This window comes from Oryctolagus cuniculus, chromosome 15 (assembly GCF_964237555.1).
Source record: "Oryctolagus cuniculus chromosome 15, mOryCun1.1, whole genome shotgun sequence".
In the NCBI taxonomy this organism is placed as follows: Eukaryota; Metazoa; Chordata; class Mammalia; order Lagomorpha; family Leporidae; genus Oryctolagus; species Oryctolagus cuniculus.
In genome coordinates, this window is record NC_091446.1 from 31,708,806 (window position 1) to 31,734,247 (window position 25,442).

Sequence of the window (25,442 nt, forward strand, 5' to 3'; positions counted from 1 at the left end):
TCTTGGCTGCTCATCACTGTAATGGATGGTCTGGTGCTGCTTGCCAAGTGTCTCTGGCACAGCTGAGAAGATCATACCAAAAACATGCTATGTACCAGATGTTTTCTGCAGGATGTCAAAATCTGACAGAGGAGGGAAAAGGCAAGAGGTTTGGGTGGGGGTGTCCAAGAAGGAAGGGGAGAGGAGCTACCACACATCAATCCCAGGGTGGTCACTTTTGTGGAATATGTTGGAACCGGGAAATGATCAGCTCTCTACTCGGTAGGGTTAATATGGGCATAAAGATAAGAGAGCTTCTCTCTTATTTCTTTGTGGGAATGACAAGATTGACAAATACCAGAGTGATATATGCCATAAAATGGGCTTTAATATATCCCTCTTACAACATGATATTACTGCTTAAACTGGAACTGGCACACAGCTCCAAGACTGGCTGTCTACGAGGAATGGAGCTGGCACTAGCTGCTGTGCGGCTGGAGCAGCCCCAGGCACTTAGCTAGTCCAGGTTCTGGACTCCAAATACCCACATCTGCTGCACTGCACGAACTCTGGAGTCCTGGGACTGGCAGTGTAGCTTCCCTGTCTTCCAAACCCACCACATACCATTCTTTCTCTTTGTACTAACTGCTCCACACTTGCCCCCCTCCCATGCTGTCAATATTGCTGTTTTCAGCTTTGTGAGGGACTAAGGAATGCTCTGCCTTTGCGAGGCCTAAATCTTCCGTCACTGCAGGTTTGAATCCTCTGTTTGCTTTTGCTTTAAATATCTTGGTGAACCACGCTAACATGACTTGCATAGTCCAGAAGACTCATGGAAGTCACACCTTCCAGATATCTTGCTAGCTGATGGCTCCCTTCTACACCCACCACAGTAGTATATTCCAAAGAACTGCAGTTAGGAGTGAAGACAGGAATCTACCTTCTTTATATACCCATTCAGTCTTTGCCTCCATCACTTTTAACTCTATAACATGCACACCTGCATGTGCAGAGCTCTGGAAACATCCTCTTATCTGAAGACTATGGAAACATTTTCTGAGTCATAAAGTTATCTCTTTCTTTGGGTGATGTTCAAACTGCAGACTGGCCTCTGCCTTCCCAGATGTCTTCCCGTTGCTTGGCTTCCAATCGTTTTCTCTCTGTAAATAAGGATTAAACATGGTTGTATATTTCACATAACAAGCAAATTACAAGTCAACTTTAATCATGAGACAGGAGAATTTTCAGGACTCATCTTACCTAATTCCAATAGTTACTATCTAATTTTCCATGTGCAATTTTAGTAGAAACAACACTACTATAAGTCTTTATATTTATTACTGTATACCAAAAACCAGAAAGCTCTAGGGCTAATGGAAATTACAAGTATTTGGAATAAGTCAGAATTTAGCAAGACTTAGATTCTAGTTTTGCTGATATGTATTTGTATTAATTCCATTTTTAAATGTGTTTCATGCTTCAGTATTATTACCAGTTTACTAATCCTTATAAATATTTTGATAAGGATCAAGAAGATGTTTCAATATTCTTCTTCTATCTTGTTGCTCAAATGGAAATAGCTTTATTTATATCTTTCTGCTATCTCTTTATTGAAAAAATACTTAGAGGCAAACCAAATTTTCATATTTGTCAGAGTACTTTCAGGAGTCAGAAATGTTCTGGAATACACACTTCCAATAAGGAAAAAAGTACACAAATCTGGGCAATCCATATTCAATTTTTAATATGCAAGCTTGGTTCTCCATTTAACATTTTCTCTAAGGCCTAAGAAAATATAGAACATACACGGTTTGGTAGCCCAAGTACTGCATTAGGTGCCACAAAACCAATTCTAATTTCATGGCTATTAATTATCTTTCACCATAAAATGTAGATTGTAAACTTAAATGCTTCCTTTTAAGTACTATTGTTACAAATTGATAATGTCTATGAAAGACTTTGCAATGAACCAGGGGGATTACAAAAATCAACATAAGTTTAGAGTCAACACTATTTTGACATCTCTTTCCCTATCAATTGAATCCTTTATAAAATTCCTAAACTATATTTGACTGTATTCTAAAGGCAAAGAAGTTAGTCAGGAAGCTTAGCCCACTGGCACCTGGAAATGTGAGAGAGAGAAATTTGCTGCTATTTGGGCACCATCTTGTGGCATTATCTGAATATAGCAGCAAAGTTACAAGAGGCAAAAATGGGACTGGGGTCAGCAATTGCAAAGGGAAGGTTGATTAACATAATGCCCTGGGACTCAGTTCCAAGGTAGGCTTGGGTTGAAGGATAACTGCTGGCTTGTCTAAAGGATTCCAGGATTTCTTAGGAAGGCAGCATGGTTTTGATTCTTAGAAACACAAAGAAGTTTGGAAGAGATCTAAAGGCAACTTTGGATGAAATCAATCAAACATTGGTTCTGGATTCTGAGGAAAAATAAGGACACCAGAAAAGTAAATTATCAAAACTTAAATTTTTCAATAAGGCAGCAGACAAGTCATTAGGGTAATATGGAAAGTTACAGGAAATCCAGGAACAGTGTCCATAATCCAAAATTTTCAAACTCAAAACAATTTTGAAAACAAGATTTTTCCCCCTAACCTTGGGCCAAAATGCCATGATGACTGTGGAAAGCTCACTTGCAAGGATATGAGGCTGTTTATAGTCTTTATATATCCCATTTAATGTGAATTAATAGTCATACATTTTGGAGCAGAAATTTCAATATAATGTGTCTGGTTTTGGGGTTATGAAACATTTATTATGGAATCTATATTACCATTCTAAAATCAGAAAAGTTCAGAATTCTGAAACATTTCTTATCCTAATGCTATCTAATAAAAAAGGTAGCTCTGTATTAACAAATACATGTAAATGTAATAGGAAATTCCAGTGGTAAAGCATGAGAAAACTAGTAAGTACAGAGAAGACAAATTGAGAAACACACAAACACTCAAATAGTGAAAATGTGGAGGCACATTTAGAAACACAGAACATGAACAGATTAGAAAAATATAGGTTAGGATGGAAGTTAAAAAAGATTTCTTCATCTTTAAAATGAAGAAATGAAGCTTGGAGACCTTAAGTGATTTGCCAAAGGTTACATAATCAGTAAAAGAACTGAAATTGGAACCCAGATTCTTAATTGTTAGGTAGCATATTTTCCACTATTCTCACATCTGAAAATACCTACAAAGAAAATGAAAAAAGTGTGAAAAAATTAACTGACCAAAGATAAAGAAACATGTCATCCCTTTATTAAAGAGAAAGCAAAGCAGATAATAGCCGATAGACTGCATTTTAAAAGCTCCTATCAACTTCAGCTTTAACAATTAAAAAAAGTAAACTAAAAAGAAAGCCAAACAACAGCCTTGAGGGTAAGGTACAAGGAAGAAGAGAATTAGCATGAAATGATTAACCTAAGGCATTCACATAAGCTGGCCCTGAAGACTTTCATTTCCCAGTATAATAAATAAATCAACAGAAATGAGTACATTAAATGAGCTGATTGAAATCATGGTACAATCAACCACCATTTCTCACTGAGGGAATGGAAACTGTGGAAGACTGAAAAAAGGCCAGCTCTGTGTTGTGTTTTAAAAACATAATAATAGGGACCTGCGCTGTTGGCGCAGTGGGTTAACATCCTGGCCTGAAGCGCCGGCATCCCATATGGGTGCCGGTTCGAGCCCCGGCTGCTCCACTTTCAATCCAACTCTCTGTCTGCTATGGCCTGGGAAAGCAGTAGAAGATGGCCCAAGTCCTTGGGCTCCTGCACCTGCGTGGGAGACCGGGAAGAAGCTCCTGGCTCCTGACTGACGCAGTTCTGGCTGTTGTGGCCAATTGGAGAGTGAACCATTGGATGGAAGACCTCTCTCTCTCTCTCTCTCTCTCTCTCTGCCATTCCTCTCTCTGTGTAACTCTGACTTTCAAATAAATAAATAAATCCATATATATATATATATATATATATAATGGAATGTAAACTGAAGACTTTATTTAAAAAAATTTTTTTTAAAAAGATTTATTTATTTGAAAGAGTTACAGGGAGAGAGGGAGAGACAGAAAGAGATCTTCCATCTGTTGGTTTACTTCCCAGATGCAGCAAGGGTTGGGGCTGGGCCAGGCCAAAGTCAGGAGCCTAAAACTCCATCCAGGTCTCCCATGTGGGTATAGGGGCCCAAATAACTGGACATCTTCTGCTGCTTTCCCAAGCACATGAGCAGGGAGCAGGATCAGAGAGAAGTGGAGCAGCAGGGACCCCACTGCATCACAGGCAGTGGCTTAACCCACTGCATCACAACACCAACCCCATGACTTTCAAAAATACTTCTACATCTAAGAAAACTCATCATGAAATCCACTTGTAGTCACCTACAAGGTAATAATCAACATTCTTTATGAAGGACAAGTCTGGCCAAACTACTCTAATTGCTTTCTTTTGTACAGTGACATTTCTGGTAGATCAAAGGGAAGTAATCTAAGTAACCTCTTAATTTTAGCAAGGTTTTAGATTTTGAATTTACCAAATAATTGTATTTAATCATCAATATACTGGGAAAATATAATCCAAATCACATAAGAGGGCATTATGATTAACAATAATTATCAGTGTATTAAGTATCGATACAGGCCGGCGCCGCAGCTCACTAGGCTAATCCTCCGCCTTGCGGTGCCGGCACACCGGGTTCTAGTCCCAGTCGGGGCACCGGATACTTTGCCGGTTGCCCCTCTTCCAGGCCAGCTCTCTGCTGTGGCCAGGGAAGGCAGTGGAGGATGGCCCAAATGCTTGGGCCCTGCACCCCATGGGAGACCAGGAGAAGCACCTGCCTCCTGCCTTCGGATCAGCGCGGTGCGCCGGCCGCAGCACGCCAGCCGTGGCGGCCATTGGAGGGTGAACCAACGGCAAAGGAAGACCTTTCTCTCTGTCTCTCTCACTGTCCACTCTGCCTGTCAGAAAAAAAAAAAAAAAAGTATCGATACAAAGAACCACATGCTATTTACTTTAGAAACAGTCAGTCCCGATGGGTGACATTTTCATCTCTGGTGTAGGCAAGGGAAGTAAGTTTACTGAACTGCAGTCAATACTCAAAAAATGGGCTAATACTTCTTATCAGGAAAATATAATTAAAATGAAAGAAAATATGGGTTAAAAATGAAGGGAACTTCTAACATCAGGGGAGAAAAGACACCAAGAAAATACCCTAAGATCTAGATTATGTTAGCACTGCAGCAGTGCCCTTTAAGCCAAAATAATGGAATGCTTAAAGTGGATCTCAGAAGGCAGCAACTGTGATTCAATTTGTTTTATTACAGTTGACTAAGTAGCCTATGGAGATGATTTTTAAATTCTTAGTGATTTAATTAATCAAACTAGGTGACCAAGCTGCTTACTTACTTTGCCTTTCAGGCCTGTGACTCAAAAGATGGCCTTTTAGAAGCAGCCAATTAATCATTTATTCCCCCAGAATAAAATGGAAACAAGTTATGAAATAAAATTATAGTAGGCTTTAAAAGTGAGAAGGTAGCTTATTTGGAAAGGTAAATAACATCATCTCCAATTTTAGGTAAGAATCAAGTGTTTGGATAAGAGGAATGTGGGAAAATCATACATATTCCTGAATTTGGCCTTTAAAAATGTGTTTTTATGATTAAGTCAAATACAAAGCACTCAAGGATGATCTATGCTTTCATTTCCCACTCTCAGTGTAGCTTTGATCTGTTATGCACTCTGCTGGACTAAAAAACACTTTGCTCATGTTCAGCGACTATGTACTAATAAAGTTCTCTTCCTTCTAATATTTACTACATGATTTGCTTAAGAGGATTTGGCAACTTTTTCTCAATTCACCAGGAGTACTCTTATTTTCTGAATCTCCTTTTTAAAGACTAAGGGACTGACTTCTCATTAAAAGGCTAAGAAGATCCAAATAGGGTACAAAAATCTAGTGCATTTAAAACAAAAAAATCACAAATTCCAAACTTGTTTATTATGAAAGCTTCATATGTAGAGTTCAACTCTGAGTTCTATAAACTTAGAAACTAAGTTCTATAACTTAGAAAGTTCAGTGTAGAATCATTAACAAGATTTATGAAGAAAAAGTAACCAACATCATTCATGTATTAAGTTAACAAACACGTAATAAGTCTCTTTTTATGTCATAGGCACTGTGATAGGCAGCAAAACTCTTTAGGAAAAAGAAAAGCTGGGAATTTATCATATACTATTATTTATTAAAGTATACTGGGATGGTATATAGATATCAATTCCCAGCTAATTCTGATCAATTGACAATGGTTATGCCCAAACTCACCAAGAAAGAATGCCATGACTTTTTTTTTTTTTTTAATTTATTTAACAGGTAGAGTTATAGAGAGAGAGAGATAAAGGTCTTCCTTCCATTGGTTCACTCCCCAAATGGCCGCTATGGCCGGCGCTGTGCTGATCCGAAGCTAGGAACTAGGTACTACTTCCTGGTCTCCCATGCAGGTGCAGGGCCCAAGCACTTGGGCCATCCTCTACTGCCCTCCTGGGCCACAGCAGAGAGCTGGACTGGAAGAGGAGCAACTGGGACTAGAACCCGGCTCCCATATGGGATGCTGGTGCCACAGGCAGAGGATTAACCAAGTGAGCCACAGCGCCAGTCCCTTAGCACTGTCTGCCATGTGTAATGGATGGGGAGCAACAGTACATACTACACACCTGTCATTTCTCACTCATATTATAATGAACACTAGAATTCCCAGCAGTCACAGAAAATACAGTATATTTGTGATCATTGTATTTCCCCTGCCAGGTAAGTATGCAGATACAGTATCTTGAATTGGCAAAGCATCATTCTAAACATTTTTATATATGTTCATTTATGTTGTCCTAAAAATGTTTTCCATTAGGTAGGATAATCATTGCTTTCACTTTGTTGGAAACTGGGGAACAGACAGGTATAGCTGATTTGCCCAGGGCCACACAAGTAGTTAATGGCAAAATCTCTATTAGAGCCCAGATTCTCTCATTCTTAAATGATTTGCCTTTGACCTTTATAGTTACAGAGTTTTAGAACAGATTAGTTTCCATATAGTCTCTATTTCCACTAAGGAAAAAAGAAGAGGAAATGGGTTTAAATTATCACACAGATTTAAGCTAAACAAAAGGAAGATTTTTCTGACAGTGAAAAATGCTAACCATTGTTACAGATAACTAAAAAAAGAAACCCGTCATATTTTGTTCTCTGGACACATACAGACACGCACTCACACACTTTTTGCTCGGAAAAAGATGTCAGTTACCTCAAAACTTGGAGAATGATTACAATATTGGAGGAGCATGAGTTTTAATTAGGTGGTCTAAATTCAAATATTTCCTCTTAATTTACCAATTGGATGACCTTAAGTCGGTTACTTAACTTCTCTGAACCAGCTCTAAAATCCTTCACAGAACTATAACACAATATCAGCACAATATGTTACACTGATTTGCCTGAAATTCCATTCCAGTCTTTTAAATCAATAAAACCTTTTTATAGATTTTAATCTTAAAATCTTAGAACTGAAATAGGAGGAGAAACAGTTTACCAAAATATCTATAAGAGGTTCATATTTTCTCACAAATAATTCCACTAGACTAAGTCTTAAGGAAAGAAACAAAATCTGATTCTCTCTCTCTCTCTCTCTTTTTTTTTTTTTTTTTGATAGGCAGAGTTAGTGAGAGAGAGAGAGACAGAGAAAAAGGTCTTCCTTTTCTGTTGGTTCACCCCTCAAATGGTTGCTACGGCTGGCACGCTGTGCCAATCCAAAGCCAAGAGCCAGGTACTTCCTCCTGGTCTCCCATGTGGGTGCAAGGCCCAAGCACTTGGGCCATCCTCCACTGCCTTTCCGGGCCACAGCAGAGAGCTGGACTGGAAGAGGAGCAACCAGGACAGAATCCGGCACCCCGACCGGGACTAGAACCCGGGGTGCAGTGCTGCAGGTGGAGGATTAGCCTATTGAGCCACGGCCGTCAGCCTCTCTCATTCTTTACCATAGGGAGCACAGTCCTTGACACAGGGCAGGTGAAGGTGCTCAAGAAATGCCAAATGGAGCTAATAATAACACAGACATTTTAAAATAAAAAGTGTAATGATGAAAAATATGTACCACTTGGTGAAGTTTATTACTAATAAAAACTCCAGCAGCTAACATTTATCGTATATTAATTATAGGCCTATTGAAACAGGAACAAGAGAGTTCCTATGGTTTTTGAAGGTGACTAAGTATCTTTCATAGATTATCTCACTTGACTGCCATCTTATGGATAAGGAAACAGAGGCCTTCAAAGAGTCAGTAATTTGTCCAAGGTCACACAGCAGAGCTATGTGTACCAAGCACCAAGATGTGGACCTAAGCAGTTTGTTTCCAGAGTCTAAAATATTATCCACAATACTGCACTGATTCCTCCATCTCTGGTGGAAAAAGAAAAGATGTGGAGCAAAATTATCTGTTCTCCTTACAGAAAAAAAAAATCTTTAAGTCAGAAGCCTTGGGCTCCATAAAGGCATGTATATGAGTATCTGCTCCATACAGAAACAGGATGGAAAGATTTTCCTCAGGCATTTTCTCAGATACAAAGAATGAGAGAGCTCTGAGGTATAATCAAGGAAAGGTTCTCTGTAAACCACTGCAGCTCAGGATGAAACAGACAAGAGAACCCTATCCCAGTGGGTCTCTATTCATAAATAAAGAGTGTCTTGAGAAAGTAACAGGGTACCCTTTCAACCAAGTTTCATTTTTAATTGCATCACTAAAATGTCCTTTGAATAGCAAAAAACATTTAAACACAAGAAGTGGAGCTGAATGCTGATGTGCCCACAGAGAAATAGATAATACTCAGATAATACCCATGGATAATAACTACTGCAGTATCTGTAGAGATACATATGATATTACACCCACGCAGAAGTACGATGCATTGCAAAATGAGTCCCATCTCCCTTTATAGATATCAGTCATTACCTTCCATTGATCTTTTGAGATAACTGCAGTTATCACATAGAAATCATTTTCTTAGAGATAATCAATTAATAAAGGGGTGTAGACACTGCACTTTCTTCTAAAAAACCAGAGGAATCTTCTCGTTTTGATAGTCTGAAAGAGGCCTTTGAGTGGACAACTGGAAAAAGTCAAATGCCTCATTATAATCAACAAGGTTTCAAAAATTAGCTGGGTTCAATTCTGAAGCTCTAGCACCTGCCATGACGCACTCTGTCACTGGTTATCTGGCCAGTGCAGCTGAGGCTCTGCAAGCTGCCTGCTATCACCAGAGCAAAGTGGACAGGAAGTATTAATGGCCTTGTTACACCGGCCATAAACAAGGAGTTTGAAACTTCAATTCGTTTAATGGAAAAATGAAGTTACTTTTTGGTAAGTGGAATTTTCAGAATAAATTGCCTTCACAGATTTCACAGATCTTGGGCTAAGGCAGTGAGACTGCCTAAAGCCTGAAGGTTGATAAGTTTTTAACTGCCACGACTGAGTCCCAAACCTTCATACAATTCAACAGTCTTTAACGGGAGAGAGAGAGATTTTAACCTCAACTCCAACCTATAATGGAAAGAAAAATCCTGATTATGGATCAGTGGAAATATTTCCTGAGAACTCTTAGATACTGAAACATAAGCATAAGACAGCTGAATCTAAATGTACTCTAATTGAACCACTCGGGATTGTCTTTAAAATGACGAAAATACCTTCTGCAGTTACTATCATCATTGTCACTTGCTAGCTTTTCTTTAATTTGTCTGCCACCTAAGATTTAAACCATTTGATAACATCATGGCAATGTCATGGCCCAGTAAAACCACAGCAAATAATGTCTTCTGCCTGGGAGATTATTATATCTTCTTAGGAAAATCTTTCTCAGAGTTTGTTGCAAACCCCATAGAAAAAGCCAAGAATGATCTGAGAAGGCCAAAAAGGATCTCTTGGAAAACAACAGTAGAAGCATGGATTAGGATGCCTGGAAACAGGCAGACAAATCCCACAATAGTATCCTCTTGAATATAAGGCTTGAAAATAGTTTTTACACACTGGGGAGTTTCCAGGAAATGGAAACAATAAAATGGAATAGGCTTCGATCACACACACACACACACACACACACACCCCATTTTACAGTGAGCTCTAGAGGAACTGGAGAACACCATTGCTTCAGCTCACCTCGGGCTTCTTGCAGTTTCTTGAGCTCTGCTTCCCGATCTGTTTTGCTCTGTTTGCTTCGAACCCCAAGGGCACTGATGACTAACCTTCTGGCTAGAGCTGCTGAAGTCTCAGGCCGCTCCTTTGCTGGCTGGAGGAACTCTGAATGGGAGAAAGGGTGGCAGAAGGTGAGGGTAAGGAAGGGAAAGCATTCCAGATCCAAGTGATTTAACTCAGTAATTAACATACAAAATAGACTAACAAAGGCTGCATCAGCAGTAATTAATACAAGCCTGATAGATGATGATCAGAGGAAATTAACATGGCAAAGCACGAACAACCCTGGCTTCATTATCTGCATTACCACAATTCCTTACAGTGACTATCATAGCTAATACAGAAGCAGAGATGTCATCAGAAACCGGCTGCTGCACTGCTTGCAGTTAGTATCTTCCATTTTCCAAGCCACTCAGATGCCCTATTTTCAACATGGTCTTTTTTCCTTTTTGTCTTTAAAAACATGCTTCCTAATTTAACATAAAACTAAAAATGAAATGCCTTTAGAACTATGGACAGTGTACAACTAATGGAAAAAATCAGTAACTTCACCATCAACAAGAAAACAAATCCAGAGATTACAGGCTTACCAGCAAAAGCTCTAGCTTTGGCCTTGGCTGCTCTTGTGGCCTGTGACAAGGGTCGAATCTTCACCATGGTATGTTTAATACCCAGAGCATCACGAGCTGCAAAGAGGAATAAATGTAAGGAAGTATGCATGAAGGAGGGACAAAAAGAAAAATTAGGGGCTACTTCTTAGAAAATATTTCTTAGATGTTCTGTTTTTCTTTTTTTTTTTCTACAGAAAAAAAGAGATTATAGATAGATAAAAATCTATAAGGTACAACTTGGCTGTGATTAATTAGTTAATCTTATTTGAGAGTCTGGGAGATAAGAGCTCCCGACTACTGGTCTATTCTCCAAATGCCCACAACAGCTAGGGCTGGGCCAGGAACTCAATCCAAGGCTCTTACATGGGTAGCAGAGGCCTGACCACCTGAGCCATCATCAGCTGCCTCCCAGAGTGTGCGTTAGCAGGAAGCTGGAATCAGCAGCAGAGCTGGACTTGAACCCATACATTACAATATAGGATGTGGGCATCCTAACCAGCATCCCAACTGCTTTGCCAAAAGCCCACTCAAGTTAAGATTTTTTAAAAAGGATTTATTTTTATTTGAAAGGCAGAGTTATAGAAAGAGATATTCTGTCCACTGATCTCTTCTCTAAATGACCACAATGGCCAGGGCTGAGCAAGGACCTGGAACTCCATTCAGATCTCCAAAGTGGGTAGCAGTAGCCAAATACTTGGGCCATCCTCTGTTGCTTCCCCAAGTACATTAGAAAGGAGCTGCATTGGAAGTGTAGCAGCCAAAACTGAAATCAGAGCTAATATGGGATGTTGGTGTCACAGGAGGCAACTTAACTCACTACACCATGACACTGGCCCTGAGTTATGATCATTTTAGATCAGGAATCTGTAAACTATGGCTCTGTAATCAAATCCATCAAACTACCTGTTTTTGTAAATAAAATTTTACTGAAATCGAGTCATGTCTATTTCTCTGCATACTGTCAGTGGCTGCTTTTTTGCCTGACAGAAAATTTTGCCCTACAAAATCTAAGACATTTATTATATAGTCCTTACAGCAGATCTGTATTCTAGGAGGTTAAGTGAGGAACCAATATTCCAACACCTCTAGTTTTTATGAATGCCTCTGCATCATACTTATCAATGAATCGAATCATATATGTAAGTCAGCCCAATCACACATTGAGAGAGTGAGTATTACAATTTCTTACTGGACCAGGAAAAGGGCTTCTTCAAATTCATTTGTCTTGCTGGCGCCGTGGCTCACTAGGCTAATCTTCCACCTTGCGGCGCCGGCACACTGGGTTCTAGTCCCGGTTGGAGCGCCGGATTCTGTCCCGGTTGCCCCTCTTTCAGGCCAGCTCTCTGCTGTGGCCAGGGAGTGCAGTGGAGGATGGCCCAAGTACTTGGGCCCTGCACCCCATGGGAGACCAGGAGAAGCACCTGGCTCCTGCCATTGGATCAGCGCGGTGCGCCGGCCGCGGCGGCCATTGGAGGGTGAACCAACGGCAAAGGAAGACCTTTCTCTCTGGCTCTCTCTCTCTCACTGTCCACTCTGCCTGTCCAAAAAAAAAAATTCATTTGTCTTAGGGAAAAAAAAAATCACAAATATTGTTAAGATTTAGTCCCATGATCTTTTTATTTTATTTATTAGATTTATTTATTTTACTTGAAAATCAGAGTTATACAGGAAGAGAAGGAGAGGCAGAGAGAGAGAGGTCTTCCATCCACTGGTTCACTCCCTAGATGACCGCAACAGCCGGAGCTGCACTGATCTGAATCTAGGAGCCAGGAGCTTCCTCTGGGGCTCCCACGTGGGTGCAGGGGTCCAAGGGCTTGGGCCATCTTGTACTGCTTTCCTAGGCCATAACAGAGAGCTGGATCAGAAGTGGAGCAGCCGGGGCTCGAACTGGCACCCATATGGGTTGCCGGCGGTGCTGCAGGCGGCGGCTTTACCGCTGTGCCACAGCGCCAGCCCCCCATGATCTTTTTAATTTCTACTATAAACTGCTGATGCACTGTCATGACTACAGATAAGTATGCAAATAACCTTGGAAGGAGCTGGCTCTCTCTCCAAATTCGATGATTAGATTATAGTTGAAGGAGAGAGAGAGGGAGAGGGAGAGCACATGGGTATCAAAGAAGCATGCACCAAAAATCTGTATCTGGGGATGGGCATTTGGCCTGCATCTTATTTCAGAGTCCCTGGGTTCAAATCTCAGCTCTGCTTCTGATTCCACCTTCCTGTTCATGTATACCCTGGGAGGCAGCAGGTAACGGATCAAATATTTGGGTCCCTGGAAACCTATATTGAGTTCCAGGCTCCTGGCTTCAGCCTGGCCCAGCCCTGGCTATTAGGTGGGGTCTGGGGGAGTGAATCAGCACATGGAAGATCTCACTCTCTCTGCCTTACAAAAATAAAAATTAAAAAAAAAAATCTGTCCTATTACATATGCTGGTTGAATAAAATGCCAATTGGCTGAAATCAAAACAAGTAGCAGGAGAAAATGGACAATATGAAATGAATAGAGATATCTATTAAGTGATTACCTGTAACTGGACTGGAGAATACTCCCAGGGCATGTGTATCATCTACCCATTTAATATCAAAACCTTTCTTTCTGCAACAAAAGAAAACAATTTTGTTTCTTAAAATAAAATCTACTTTTATTAAACATCTTTCAAATAGTCTCATAAAGCATTTCATGAGATAGAAACACTCAACAAGCACACAGGTGGAATGGGATAATGACACAAAAACAGCTTGGAGGACAGAAGAAGCCAGTGAATTTTAAAAGCAATAATACCACCATAAAGAACCACCCGGGAGTATTTTACATTCTCAGCCATTTTACAGACATCAACTAATTAATCCTCACAAGCCCCTTAGGGAGGTATTTAATGCACTATTTACAAGAGATGTTCTTATAGGAAGGGATTGAAAAGAGATGGAAAGAGGAGGCAGAGGAGGAGTAGAAGAATAATATAAGAGGAGGACACAGGAAAGGTCATCTGGATTTAATGCAAAGGTAAACAGTCTTGGGGTGGGTGTAGGGAGGGTGGAGACAGTGGAGGTGGACAGAGAACAAGATTGCAAGATGTTGCTCAAATAATAAAAAAAAAAAACAGTCAATAGGAAAAAGGGACAACTGTAATCATAGAGGCTGATCTTTCTCACTTTTTGGAGAAAGGAAGAAAGGAGAAATAGGAAAGAATCATAGCAAAGTCAGAAAAATTAGGATAAAATAAATCATGATACAAACAGGAGATCAGATTAGAAAGTATCAAAAGAATTAACACTGCAGTACTAGAAAATCCTTACTCTGGATCAGAGTTATAGAGTGAGTACAAGGAATATCAGAATGATGATACAATAGTTTACACAGTTCAGTGGGGCAACATGAGATTCAGGGACAGATAAATGGACTCAAGGTTCTGCTATCTTGAGACTTGGGCAGCTTTAACTTTTCTTAGTGCTAGGTCTGTTCATCTGTAGAAATGGCCATGGCACATTCCTCACAGAATCACTGTGAAAGTGGAAATGAGATCATCTATGACAAGGCCAAGAACAGTGCTCAACATTTAGTAGGCATGCAATATATGAATGGTGCTTATTATTTTAATGACTGATAGCAATTTTCATCACAAATACATATTAATATAGATGAAATGGTGATTAAAACATGAAACTCTGGTATTTGATTCACAGACTTTATCATATAGTCTTTTGCATAATGACTACTTTTTTTTTTAGAAATAAATCACTATACAGAAAAAAATGACAACCACTAAAATATTTTCTCCCTTTAATAATCAATCAAGAGAAAAATTCCTTTGAGGATAAAAATTAAGAGGCCTTGAAAGTTAGAGAATTTCCTGAATTAAAGGGTAAATCTGGGGCCAGTACTGTGGCGAAGAGGGTAAAGCCACTGTCTGCGACGCTGGCATCCCACATGGGCAACGGTTCAAGTCCTGGCTGCTCCTATTACAATGCAGCTCCCTGCTTATGTGCCTGGGAAGACGGTGGAGGATGGCCCAAGTCCTTGGGCCCCTGTACCCACACGTGAGACTTAGAAGAAGCTCTAGCCTCCTAACTTTGGCCTGGCCTAGCCCTGGTCATTGCAGCCATTTGGAGAGTGAATCAGCGGATGAAAGATCTCTCTCTCTCTCTCTCTCTCTCTCTCTCTGTCTCTCCCTCTCTCTCTTTAACTCTTTCAAATAAATAAATATATATATTTAAAAAAAAAAAGGTAAACCTGACCATGGCATAAAATGACTACAGAGACTGGAGACTGTGGAAAAGCTAGAAAGTATATACTTCTATACTATAAGATAATTTACAAAAAGGACAGGAAAAAGATCTAGATGAGTTGAGTTTTTAGACTTTGGAATTTCATAATCCGTTAAAATTCTCTTCCAGGTAAGATCAGGAAAAAGCAAAGCAAAGGGAAGTAAATAATTCATAATAATTAACTAATTTCTAGGAAATCTTAGACATCAACAATTCATTTTACGAATTCTGATATTGGACTGCAACAAATCAAACTAGTGGCCAACACTAGACATTCAGAATATTGGTTCTGGAAGAGACTAACTGTCCTCCAGAACCCACTCACCCTCTACTTTCAGTTACAGAACTGATGCTTTTCCCAGGCAAGTCTGAATGATTGAATCAGTATATAGCTGCAAGCTAGTTTTGTCTAGGACTTTTTAATGAAATTTTATTTATTTCATTCAGAAGTTTTTAGGCCATCAAGTGAATTATCACCACCCAAAGAAAAAACCAGAACAAAGTACGATAATATCTTTCAGTTTCTGAGAATTCTGTACCCAGTAAAATTGTCTTTCAAAAAAACAAGCTGAAATAAAACCATTTAAAAACCCCACCAAACTGAATTGGTAGGCTGTTACTAGGTTAAATACTAAAGAATATGTCCCATGAAGGAGGAAACAGTGTTCACATGGGAGGTAAGATACAAGAAGGTATAAATAAAAAACACAAAAAGTAGGTAAATTTGAGTGCTAAATATATAAAACAGTAATTATGGTAAATGGAGTTTAAAAGGAAAAGGAAAAATAAATTAATCAAATAGTCACAATAATATATAAGATGAGGAGGGAGGGGTTAGGAATTAAAAGCCCTTACAGTTTTTAGAAAAAGGGTAAAAACATTAACTTTAACCAATGGAAAAGTGAAGTATGTATTTTGTAATTTCTAGAGCAATCATCAAAGAATAGAAAGAACATCATTTCTATGAAAAATGGAACAAGAAAAAAAACCTAATCGATCCAAAATAAGGCTATGAAGAAGAGAAAAAGATGGAACAAGTAAACACACATAAAACAGATAGCAGGCAAATAGAAGGGCACCTTAAAAAGTTTGTGAAAAAATGGAATTAAAAGTTAAGTTTACTAATTAAAAAAATTTTTTTTAGATATTTATTTTATTTGAGTGGCAGAGAGACAAAGCCAGGGCTAAGCCAGGCCAAAGTTAGGAGTTGGGAAATCAATCCAGGTCTCCCCCATTGTTGGCAGGGACCCAGCTAGTTGAGCTATCATTTGGTGCTTCCCAGAATATGCATTAGCAGGAAGCTAGAATCTAGAGTGGAGCCAGGATTCAAACCCAGGTAATTCTAAGGCATGCCAAGCAGTGTCTTAACTGTTAGGACAAATGCCCAGCCCAATAAATTATGGTATAAAAAATGTTTTGAAATCTATGCATAGGTTTTTCATAATATACATTCTTTATGATCTTTGTGGGGACCCTTGGATTTCAAATTTTTGCACCAAAATAAAATCGTAATTCCACTTTCTAAAAACCTTTTGAAATCCCTTCATACACAAATATGTATTTAGATATATATTTAAATATATACATAATTACAATAAATACAAATAGGCTAAATGCACCATGAAGACAGATGTAAGAGTCAGCACAGATGACAAAGTCTTAAATGCTAAAGCAGGGCCTAGAAAGGCTGTCTTGTATTTTTAAGGAACTAAGAAGAAGAGTAATTCAATACAAATTATTTCTAATGGACCTGGAAAAGATAATGAACAAACCTGACGCTCAAGTGAAAATCAGAAATATGAAAACAAAAGATTCTTTTTCAGGAGACACTTTAAGAAAATTTCATCCCATCTTCCCTAACACCAGCACTATTCGCAAATACTTACTGATAACTGCAGAAAACCCGTAGAAGGTCTTCAGTACGAAATTCTTGGGGGAAGTCATAAATTTCAATGACATGAGGGAATTCACACTCACTGAGGTCAATATCAGGAACTTTATGGTTATAATAATCAAATCTAGGTTCCTGGATGCTTTCTCTGTTTATATTCCCTGATAACTAGAGAGGAAGAAACACATAAATGACTGTTACAACAAACCTGAGCACTATAGAGTATTTTACAATTTATAAACAATATTGTTCCCGGTCTCCATTTTTCCATTCCTTAACCTTTCACATTCTCTGTATATTAATGCTTTTCACAGATACAATGATGACCAGGGGTTTATCACCCAGTTTATATTATAATGTAAAATACCTGAAATGGATGTTGAACTTCTGGCAGATTGGCAATGCATAAAATCTAACCTGCATCTATCAACCAGCATATGAGAAAATATAGACAAATACATTGAGTTACAAATGGCACATCTTGGAAACTGACTCTCAAACAAGAACTGAAGAGATAAATTTATAATTTTAATTTGAGCTTATTGTTCATGCTCATCTCAGTTTCTCTTCTGGAAGTAAATAAAAACAAAAGTTTTTTTTATTAAAAAATTTATTTCACCCTTCGTTGTATTATAAAAAGTTGAAAAGACAGTTTACAGAGGAATTTGCTAATATAAATGCAAACGGTACAAGTAATCATACTCAAGTTCTCTGGCTGAGAGCCACCTAACAATTTCCTACTTTAACAGGTTAGTGAAGGAATTAATGGTAATGAAAAATACTTAAAATTCTACTATCACATAAAATAACTGAAGGCTAGTAACTATTAACAATGAAATCAGCAAAAGGGAAATGGGAAAGTCAAAAGTGACAGCAAAGTCATGGCAGTCATTTTGTCATTCAGCTGTTATAAAATCGAAATGCTGCTTACTACCGCCTACATAAAGCTGCCAGATCCTTACAGTATCACCTCTGTATCAACCTAAAATCCAACAAGGTTCCATTCAAGCTTTCTGTCTTTTATACTGTCTCTTTCCCCATTAGATGAGAAAAGTGAGTATTTGCAATGCAAAGGATACATCTCCTTTCTCCAGAGAATTGAAAAATGGACTCAGAAACTTTACTGGAAAGCAAGGAAGCAAAAAGTGATATAGATAGTATGTTTCTTCCTGTGTTCTAGTTTTCTCCACTAAGTCTCAGTTTTGGATTTAAGAAATGGATATAGTAATAGTACCCACAACTCATAGATGGGTGGATTAAATGAGATGATGTAATAAATGCTTGACACATAAGTATTCAATTAATTCAACCTACTTTAATTTTAACGAAGTGCTACATCTGCATACCAAGCACCAAGTTAATTATACTCTGCTTAGGCTGTAGAAGGCAGGCAGGCCTTATTCCTCTCACTGTGACAAAGGAAAACATCAGCTGATCTATAAAACCGTTAACTTTTCCTGAGTTCAACAAAGAGCTGAGTTTGCAAGACAACCAACCAAGGGAACTAAAATCTATAGAAGGACAAAGAGAAATAGAATCTATAAACTGTTTCACCTCTGGCAGATCATAGGGGAAAGTATGCCACATAAGCAGGCGAGGAGATCTGAGCCAAAATTGTAACAAATTGTTGAAAGTGTAAAGGAGGTTATTATTGTAAGTTTCAAGTAACTTAGATTCCCTAAAACAGACAAGAGGATTCTACAATCACCTGTAAATCAATCCTTTTGCCAGTGCCACACTGGCTTAATGACTGTAGCTTCACAGAAAGCTTTGAAATCAGGGCGTTTGAGTCCTCCATTTTTGCTGTTTTTTAAAAGCATTTGATGGTTGGGGTCCCTTGCATTTCCACAGGAATTTAAGAATCAGCTTGTCAATTTCTGCCCAAATTGGCAACTGGGACTGCGGGAACATGAATATCAATTTGGGAAGTAACAATACTAAGTTTTGTAAAAGATGAACATGGGATGTCTTTCCATTGATTTAGGTCTGGTGTAATTCTTTCAATAATATATTGTAGTGTTCAGTGTACAAGTTGTACTTTTTTTGTTAAATCTATTCTTAAGTATTTTATTCTTTCTGATGCTACCGTAAATGGAATTGGTTTTTTTATCTCATTTTCTGATTGTTGGCATTGACTTTTTGAGTTACTTTGCTAAAACCAAACCAAATAAAGAACTGCATGTAGAGCTTTTATGAATTGGGGCTAACCAATACACTGTGAGAGGTACAGTGCAAATCACAAAATATCTTAGAACTATAAATACCAAGAACTGATTATAAACAAGAAAGAAAAAGGAAGGTCTGGCAAGAAAATGTGATTACAGCTCCTCATTCTAACCTGGTCTGCAAACTGAACTTGCACATTTACATCTCATTTCTGAGGTAAATAGTAAACATTTCAGCTTCTGACACTTAATGAAAACAAAGTGCTAACAATAGCAAAAAAATTTAATTATTATCCTACATTTCATGAAACAACATATATAAAGCCCACAAATTACACATCTTTTCCCAGTATGCTTGGAAACGCTAGGTGGAGAGATACCACTAATAAAGTTGAAAGGCTGAATAATAAAGTGAACTCAGGCAGAAGAATCCTAAATGTTTGAATCTTCCAAAACTAGTTCTGGTAGCTTAATTCAGGTACTGCTATGATGTTCAGTGACAGTGGCTGTCCATGAAACCTAAGAAAAATTGCAATGAAGACAAAATTTGTATTTATTGCCATTCCACTTTTTGCTTGGTTTCTCTAGATCCCTGATCCACTATTCCCTTATGCTATCTTTAGCTACCTCAATTCCTGAATCATATCCAGACCTCTTCCCTGGTATTAAAAAAAAAAAAAAAAAAAAAAAAGGAAAATTTCTCTTTCATTAGTATATAGTCTTTGCCCAACTGGCCCTCTCAGCAACAGGTAATAGATATATACCCTTCCAACCTTCAACAGCAGACTCAGAAGTAAGCCAAACCCAATTTAATTGTATAATCCATCATCTGAAGGATCAGAAATTTGTCTTGATGCTTTATGCCTGGTATCCAGTATTTCTGATTATCCTCTAGGATTTTTCTGAACAATAACAGCCTTCAGTCAATCTATACAAAAAATTTTCTGTATAAGATTACTTGTTAGCACTCCCTCTGTCCAGATTCTAGGCTTTATTACAAATCTTCACTTTCTTATACACCCTAACCCCAGAGACATCACAACAAAAAAGAATTCTGAGTTTAAGTGTATTTTAGACTGTTGAGTACATATTTCAGCAGTCATACCCATGGCTGGATCATTCCTTTCTTCACTAGTACACCTCCCCACTAAAGCCTAGCAACAAAGAACCCATTTTTAGAAAACAAGCATGCTCTGATCCAACAAATGATTAAATTAATACAAGGGGAGGTGTGTGGAGAGTGTAATTCTCCCAAAGGTATATTTCTATCTCTAACTAAACTTTTTTAAACTTTAATTTTTGAACATACCTGTTTATGAACAGGGTACAGAGTCCAGTGTTCTCTTTGACAATCCTAACTTTCCTCCCAGCTACTGTTACTACACAGATAATGAATTAGGAGTCCTAACATTACCCTGACCCGATCTACGCCAACCATACCCCATATACCATATCTTACTGAGCTCACTGAAACAAAGGCATTGCTAAGGAAAAATTAAGGCACACTAGGAATCTCCGCAGCTGCAAACAAGAACTCTTAAAAGCTTCCCTTGAAGCAGGCCACACAGCAGACTCAAAGAATGACAAATGCTCTAAATAGCACTCTGACCTCAGAATCAGTCTTTACGGCATTTAGATCTGGCTGAAAAGCCCATGAGAGCATTTCATGCATGGAAAGCCAAGATACTGTGACAAAAAATAATCTACACAAGGGATCTCATGTGAGATCCCAGTGGAAAGGGGCCATCAAAAAAGGATGCAATTTTCTCTGAAAGGAGGAGAGAACTTCTACTTTGCTTATGGCCCTGTCTAAATACTGAAGGAGACTGTGGATTCAAAAGGCTTCCATACCCTTGGCAGCTCATGACAAAAGTCTCAGGTGATCACTGACGTCATAAATAAGAGTGTCAATTGTTAAATCAACAACAGGAGCCACTGTGCACTTGCTCCATATGTAGGACCTCTGTCCTTAATGAGTTGTACTATGAGATTTAACGGTAAAACTTGTCTTCAAACAGTACTTTATACTTTGTGTGTCTGTGTGGGTGCAAACTGTTGAAATCTTTAATTAGTACAGTTGATCTTCTGTATATAAAGATAATTAAACATGAATCTTAATGAAGAATGGGATGGGAGAGGAAGTAGGAGGTGGGACAGTTTGGGGGTGGGAGGGCAGGTATGGGGGGGAAGAACCACTATATTCCAAAAGCTGTACCTATGAAATTTATAGTTATTAAATAAAAGCTTTCTAAAAAAAAAAAAAAAAGCTTCCCTTGTACTGACAATAGAAGCCCAAAAGTGTCTGCCTTTCTTCAGTTTTAAAAAGGGATCAGAAATCAAAATGTTGCTGACATGTATGCTGACTCGAAAGCAAAAACATGCAATAAATCTAACAGAGTTCAGAAGAAAGATCTTCAATTTTAGGAGTAACCTGGCTTTAAAAAAAAAAAAAGAAAGAAAAAACCTATGAACCATGGAACCTGCTTATTGTTCTTTCTGTGTTAACCAGAGATCTAGCCATCATTTACTAATGGAAGAATAGAGTACATAATTCCATCAAACTCTGCTGCGTGTCCCAGGTGACTGCATTAGGATATAAAGCATATGGAAGGTGAGTCTACAAATCATCACTTACACAGTCAACAACATGTCAATTCAGACATAGTTACAAATCTATTAAAATGAGTTGAAACTAATAAAAGATACTGTGAAAATAGAAATTAGAGAACAATGAGGGGGTATGTGGGTACCCTATGTTTCTATTAATTTTTTTGTAAGCATAAAACTGCTAAAAATACATTAATCTTTTTTAAAAAACAGAAATAAGGGACATAAAATAATACAAAGTAGAACTATAATCTTAAATCTATGGCCTTGCCAACATGCAGATGTACCCATCAGTTTAGCCCTGGGGGATCAAATCTCTTTTGGAACCACTACGTCACTCATCAGACAGCAAAACACTGTTTTTGTGCATCTCTGACAAAGCTGTTTTATATGTTGCTTTATATTAATTACCCTTCACACCGCTATGCAGCTATCAAATCACATGTTTACATACTGTCTGTGCAAATAAAATATAAGCAACTTCAGAACATAAAGAAGGCTGGCATACAGCATCGCCTTTAACACAGTACTGATAATAATAACATATACCTAGCTATTTGCAATTTATAGTTTATCAAACTCCAAGTGCTCAAATTTGCTATTTAACTGAAAAGTGGTGGGGTACCAAACTATTTACAAGGCCTCCAAAGGTGGGATACGAAGAAGTTTCTTCCCTTTGTAATTTGCTTTTAGTGGATGCCTTAATAATTTTTCCTTTCAGGTACCTGGGTTTGATTGCCAGCTGTGGCTCCTGTTCAGCTTACTGCCAATGCAGATCTTGGAACATGGGAGTGATGGCTCAAGTAACCGGGCTCCTTCCACCCATTTGGGAGACTTGGATTGTGTTCCTGGCCCCCAGTTTTGCCCCCTGCCAGTCCAGCCATTGTAGGCATTTAATTAAACCGCAGATGGGAGCTCTGTTTTTCAAGTAAGTAAGTAAGAAATTATTTTTTAATCCTTATTGATTTTTTTTTTACTTGGGACAGCATTTTTGCAGAAGACTACGGAGACACACAGACAGTGTGAGACATGAATTACCAGACATAGAGAAGAAAGGTGGGTTGGAATGCAGGGTTTTCTTCATTTTTCTCTTTTCCATGATTATACACTGTTAATGGCCCTCTTAAAAAGGACTTTCCAAATGGAAGGCTTTAAGTTCTTAAAACAATCTAAATATTTACCCCCATGTAAAAACTCAAGTCAAGGCCATAAATGGCTAATGAAGGTGCCAGATGCCAGTATCTGTCAACATCAACATTATGTTACTGGTACCTTTCTACCAACAGATTTGTTGATCAATACATGAGGCAGAAAGGGATTTGGATGATTTTTCTAAAGAACAATAACTCCCATGTTCTAATACCAAGATCTCACAGGGCTAAGAGAAGTCATGCCAACATCCTCACCTTTATCACTTACCAACTCTGGGCATTCCACACCATGGTTAGGAGATTAAGTGTAATTTTTGGAGGCCCATCAAAGCTGCAGTCCTGGGAGTTCAACAATGACCTAACTATGCTCTAACTCCCTTGGACAGTTTTAAAGGTTCAGACGCTACAGGAAATTGCTTCAGAGGCCAATGGCTGCCATATTTTGTTCTACGGTATACCTCTCTGCTTATTAGAAGTATTAGATATACTCCCATATGTCTAGCCATTATCAACAAAGAAATAGGCCAGCTGAGAAAATAGCCAAACATCTTAGGCTAAAAAGGTTTCATGACAAGCAAGGCACTCTGGGTTAGCATTTAATAAAGTATATTTAAGCAATATAAATAATAAACTGAATGTCACCAAAGGACTAATAATGTTACTGGATATGTGATATCTTTTAATACTATTATTACATCTTCTAAAACACAAAGCAGAGAGATCATAGTTTGAAGCTAGATCTCTGCTATCCACATTTTCAATCCATCTCCATCTTTCCTGATCATCCTTTGTCACAGATCCCACTCCCTCCTAAGGACCTCAAAATATAACCAAACGCAACTCGGAGGCACTAATTGTCACATCTTAAAATATATAAATTATGCTTTCTTGCCATTCTCAGCTTTAAGTCTTGCCAATATCCTTTGTTTAAAGTTTTACTTAAAAAAAAAAAAGATTTATTTATTTGAAAGGCAGAGTGACAGAGGGAGAAACAGAGAGATAAAGATCAATCTTCCATCCACTGGTTCACCCCCCTAAATGGCCACACCAGACAGATACAAGGAACCTAGTACTCCATCCAGGTTTTCCAGGTGAGTGGCAGGGGCCCAAGCAATTGGGTCATCTGCCAATGCTTTCCCACATACAATATCAGGGAGCTGGATAGGAAGCAAAGAAGTTGGAGCTCAAACCCAGTGCTCTGGTGGCTTGACCCCCTGTACCATAATGCCAGCCCACCAATGTCTTCTTTAATTATATTACTATGCTTCTTAAAATACTGAGTTGTTGCCTAAATTCTTCTGCACCTGTTCTCAACGGTGAGTGGTAAGACGTGAAAAACTGAGTTATACATCCACACCCACCTCTTTTCCTCCTCTGTATGGGGAGCCACATCCTTAATCTATCACACAGAATCCAAGATCCTCAACAGTGACAGTCTGAAAACCCTTGGAGGCCAAGCTAAACCGTCAGAGGGCCCCAACTCTGCCCTCTCACCTCCATCCATGCAAAAAATATTGAGTAATACCATGCATAAAAGGCTCTACATACCACACACTTCTTCTGTAGGAAGCTGTGTTGTCTCTCCTCTAAGCACATGTGCCCCTCAGGTAGTCCTTTTGCCAATTCTTTTCTCAGACTAAGGCCTGCTCTCAATGCTCTGATTCATAATAACCTCTCTATACTTATCTAACTTCCCCATTATAAGTATTTCTTAACCTGACTTGGGTCTTAAAACCTATGCTGAACAGTACTTTTTCTAATTATAGGCTGACAGCTACATGTAGTTCCCCACTCACACTCTGATGTGTAAGTTTGTATGTTACCTCTGAACAGTGGTTCTCAAGCTTGATGTGCATCAGTATCATCTGAAAAAGTTGTAAAAATACAGATCGCTGGGGCAGGCATTGTGGTGCAATAGGTTAAACTGCCATCTGTAATGTCAGCATCCTATCTTGGAGCATCAGTTTGAGTCCTGACTGCTCCACTTCCCATCCAGTTCCCTGTTAAAACAATTGGAAAGGGTTCAAGTACTTGAAGCCCTGTCACCCATGTGGGAGACCCAAAAGGAGTTCCTGTGGAATTCTTGGCTCCTGGCTTCAGCTTGGCCCAGTCCCAACCATCTCAGCCATTTGAGGAGTGAACCAAAAGATGTAAGATCTCTCAGTCTCTTCTCTCTGTGTCACTCTGCCTTTCAAATAAATAAAACAAATCTTAAAATAAAAATAGATTTGAAGCCAGCATTATAGCACAGCAGGTTAAGGAGACGTTTGTGGTGCCAGCATCCCATATGAGGACAAGTTTAAGTTCTGGCTGTTCTACTTCAATCCAGGTCCCAGCTGATGTGCCTGGGAAAGCAGCAACAGATGGCTGCTTTCCCAGACACATCCACACAGGAGACACAGATGAAGCTCTTGGCTCCTGACTTCAGCCTGTCTCTGACCCAGCTGTTGTGGCCACTTGGGGAATAAACCAGAGGAAGACCTCTCTCCCTCTCTGTAAATCTTTCAAATAAATAAATAAATAGATAGATCTT

At 38.7% G+C, this 25,442-nt stretch overlaps 1 protein-coding gene across 6 annotated transcripts in view; it reads right to left on the reverse strand.

The window, feature by feature from the left end:
- Nucleotides 1-345: 345 nt before the first annotated feature.
- R3HCC1L (R3H domain and coiled-coil containing 1 like) overlaps nucleotides 346-25,442 on the reverse strand; it is a 95,862-nt gene continuing 70,765 nt past the window's right edge. For all 6 annotated transcript variants that reach the window (XM_051824052.2, XM_070057426.1, XM_008270311.4 and 3 more), the window contains 5 exons: nucleotides 16,982-17,154; nucleotides 13,355-13,425; nucleotides 10,806-10,901; nucleotides 10,180-10,320; nucleotides 346-1,139 (listed from right to left, as the gene is read on the reverse strand). In XM_051824052.2, the coding sequence (XP_051680012.1) occupies nucleotides 1,072-1,139; nucleotides 10,180-10,320; nucleotides 10,806-10,901; nucleotides 13,355-13,425; nucleotides 16,982-17,154 (549 nt within the window). In that variant the 3' untranslated portion in view covers nucleotides 346-1,071. The remainder of the gene's footprint in view (nucleotides 1,140-10,179; nucleotides 10,321-10,805; nucleotides 10,902-13,354; nucleotides 13,426-16,981; nucleotides 17,155-25,442) is intronic.